We start from the raw sequence: 2,057 nt of genomic DNA, 5'->3' as shown, positions 1-2,057 counted from the left end.
AATGGCCTCATTTGTGTAACTTCTCGTTGGGGTGAGAAACAGAATATCCATAGAAACTAGAGGAGCAGTCTGTTAGCAGAAAGCTCAGGAATTCAAATTGACAAGTGGGCTTAGATATATTTTTAATTTTTTAAATCTAACTGTGAGGAAACCTGATTTTCATCTTAAATTTATTATGTAACACCTCTATTCCTGACTATGACCATCTATAAAATGAATAGGTTAAAAAAATGATCTCTCCAATTACAGTTCTAAAATTCCACAATTCTTTGTCCAAAGGATGAGGTAGGAAGGCAGATACTGAAGAATGGAGGGAAGAAAAAAAGGGTAACCAAGTACTTAGTTATTATGGCAATTTGCTAGGTAGTTTGAATAAAGAACATAAACAAATTAAAAATGGGAAAAAGAGTAATATACTAATTTCCAACTCTAAATAATTAAATGCACTGCTTGGCATCTTTTGAGGTTTAAGAATATTGGAAGTAGTATATTAAAGGTATTGGCTTTGGTTTGAAATATTTTACATTATAATTACAAAGAGAATGAGCAGAAAGCGTCACTTAGTTATGTTTAAAAATTATCAAAGAAAAATACTCACTGTGTTGTTATTATGAATATTAAATGATTTATGTTATTAACCAGTGCAGGGTCTGTAGCATGGGAAGTCCATTACTAGATTCCCTGTCTCCTTACTTGGTGAGGGTCCTGGAGATACACAAGAGCATGTTGACATACCTAAATGTAATGTAGTGCACTAGATCAAAAATTTCAATGACTTCATTTTTCCCATCATGGTTGAGTGTAGAGTTGCATTTTGGTTTAGAGTGTTTAGGACATCTTCCTGTAACCCACAAGCTGATAGAAAAGTTTCCTCATTGCTGCCTTCATCTTCTTGTTCCTAAATGTATAGATCACTGGATTCAGAAAAGGAGTGAGAACTGCATCAAAGATAGCCAGAAATTTGTCCACATGTGATGATGGAAAAGGCCAGGTGTAGAAGAAGATCAATGGCCCAAAGAATAAAACTACCACAGTGACATGAGCTGATAAAGTGGAGAGGGCCTTGGATAAACCACCTGAGGAGTGTTTTCGAACAGTAACCAGAATGAAGATGTAAGAAATGATCAGTATGAAGAAGGACCCCACAGAGATGAGTCCACTGTTGGCTGTTACCATGAACTCCAGTTTATCAGTCTTTGTGCAAGCAAGTCTAATGAGCTGAGGGAGATCACAGTAAAAGCTGTCCAGTACATTTGGGCCACAGAAGGGCAGGTCTACAACAAAAGTCAACTGGGTCACTGAGTGGATGAGGCCAAAGATCCAGGCAACAGCCAAAATGATAATGCACATTCGTGGGCTCATGATGGTCAGGTAGTGCAGGGGCTTACATATGGCCACATATCTATCAAAGGCCATGGCTATGAGCAGCACCATTTCTGTGCCCCCAATAGCATGAATAAAGAAGATCTGAGCTATGCAACCCCCAAAAGAGATTGCTTTGTGTTTTCTGAAAAGGTCATAAATCATTTTTGGGGTCGCAATGGAGCAACCTCCCAGGTCAAGAAATGAGAGCTTGGCCAGCAGAATGTACATGGGGGAGTGTAGGTTAGGGTCAGAAGTCACAGAGAACAAAATGAGTAGGTTTCCTGTAAGACTTGCCAAGTATAACACAGAAGAAAAGAGGAAAAGTAGAAGCTGGATCTCCCACGAGTTGGAAAGTCCCAGGAACACAAACTCAGATACCACAGAGTGGTTGGCTCCATCCATTGTCTCAGAGAGCAGAACTGTCTCAAGCATTAGCTGATAAAGGAAAGTAACAAGAAGAACAAAAAAATCAAGCTTTGTAGGGAATCACTGACTACATGAGTTTCAACTTGTAAGGAAGAAATGCTGCCTGAGCAATGACAAACCCTTTTGCCATTCAACTATAGCTGCCAAAATAAGCCACTGCTTCTAACTCCAAGACTGTCTCAAATTTTCTGGGTTTGAAAAAGGAATTAGGCCAAAGGAAAATAAAGAAATAAATAAAATATAAAATTAGGAATCAGAAGATTATT

At 38.4% G+C, this 2,057-nt stretch overlaps 1 protein-coding gene across 1 annotated transcript; it reads right to left on the bottom strand.

The window, feature by feature from the left end:
- Positions 1-828: 828 nt before the first annotated feature.
- On the bottom strand, positions 829-1,779 carry LOC144255356 (olfactory receptor 4F3/4F16/4F29-like). The gene has a single exon (XM_077799856.1). The coding sequence runs from the start codon at positions 1,765-1,767 to the stop codon at positions 829-831; it is 939 nt and encodes a 312-aa protein (XP_077655982.1). The 5' UTR covers positions 1,768-1,779.
- Positions 1,780-2,057: the final 278 nt, after the last annotated feature.

Source organism: Urocitellus parryii, chromosome 6, assembly GCF_045843805.1.
Source record: "Urocitellus parryii isolate mUroPar1 chromosome 6, mUroPar1.hap1, whole genome shotgun sequence".
Lineage (NCBI taxonomy): Eukaryota > Metazoa > Chordata > Mammalia > Rodentia > Sciuridae > Urocitellus > Urocitellus parryii.
The sequence above is the reverse complement of the archived record's forward strand: the minus strand, read 5'-3'. Positions and strand labels throughout refer to the sequence as shown.

Bases quoted from the DNA above. Each gene is read 5' to 3' on its own strand.
- LOC144255356 (XM_077799856.1), bottom strand. From the start codon at position 1,767: ATGGATGGAGCCAACCACTCTGTGGTATCTGAGTTTGTGTTCCTGGGA.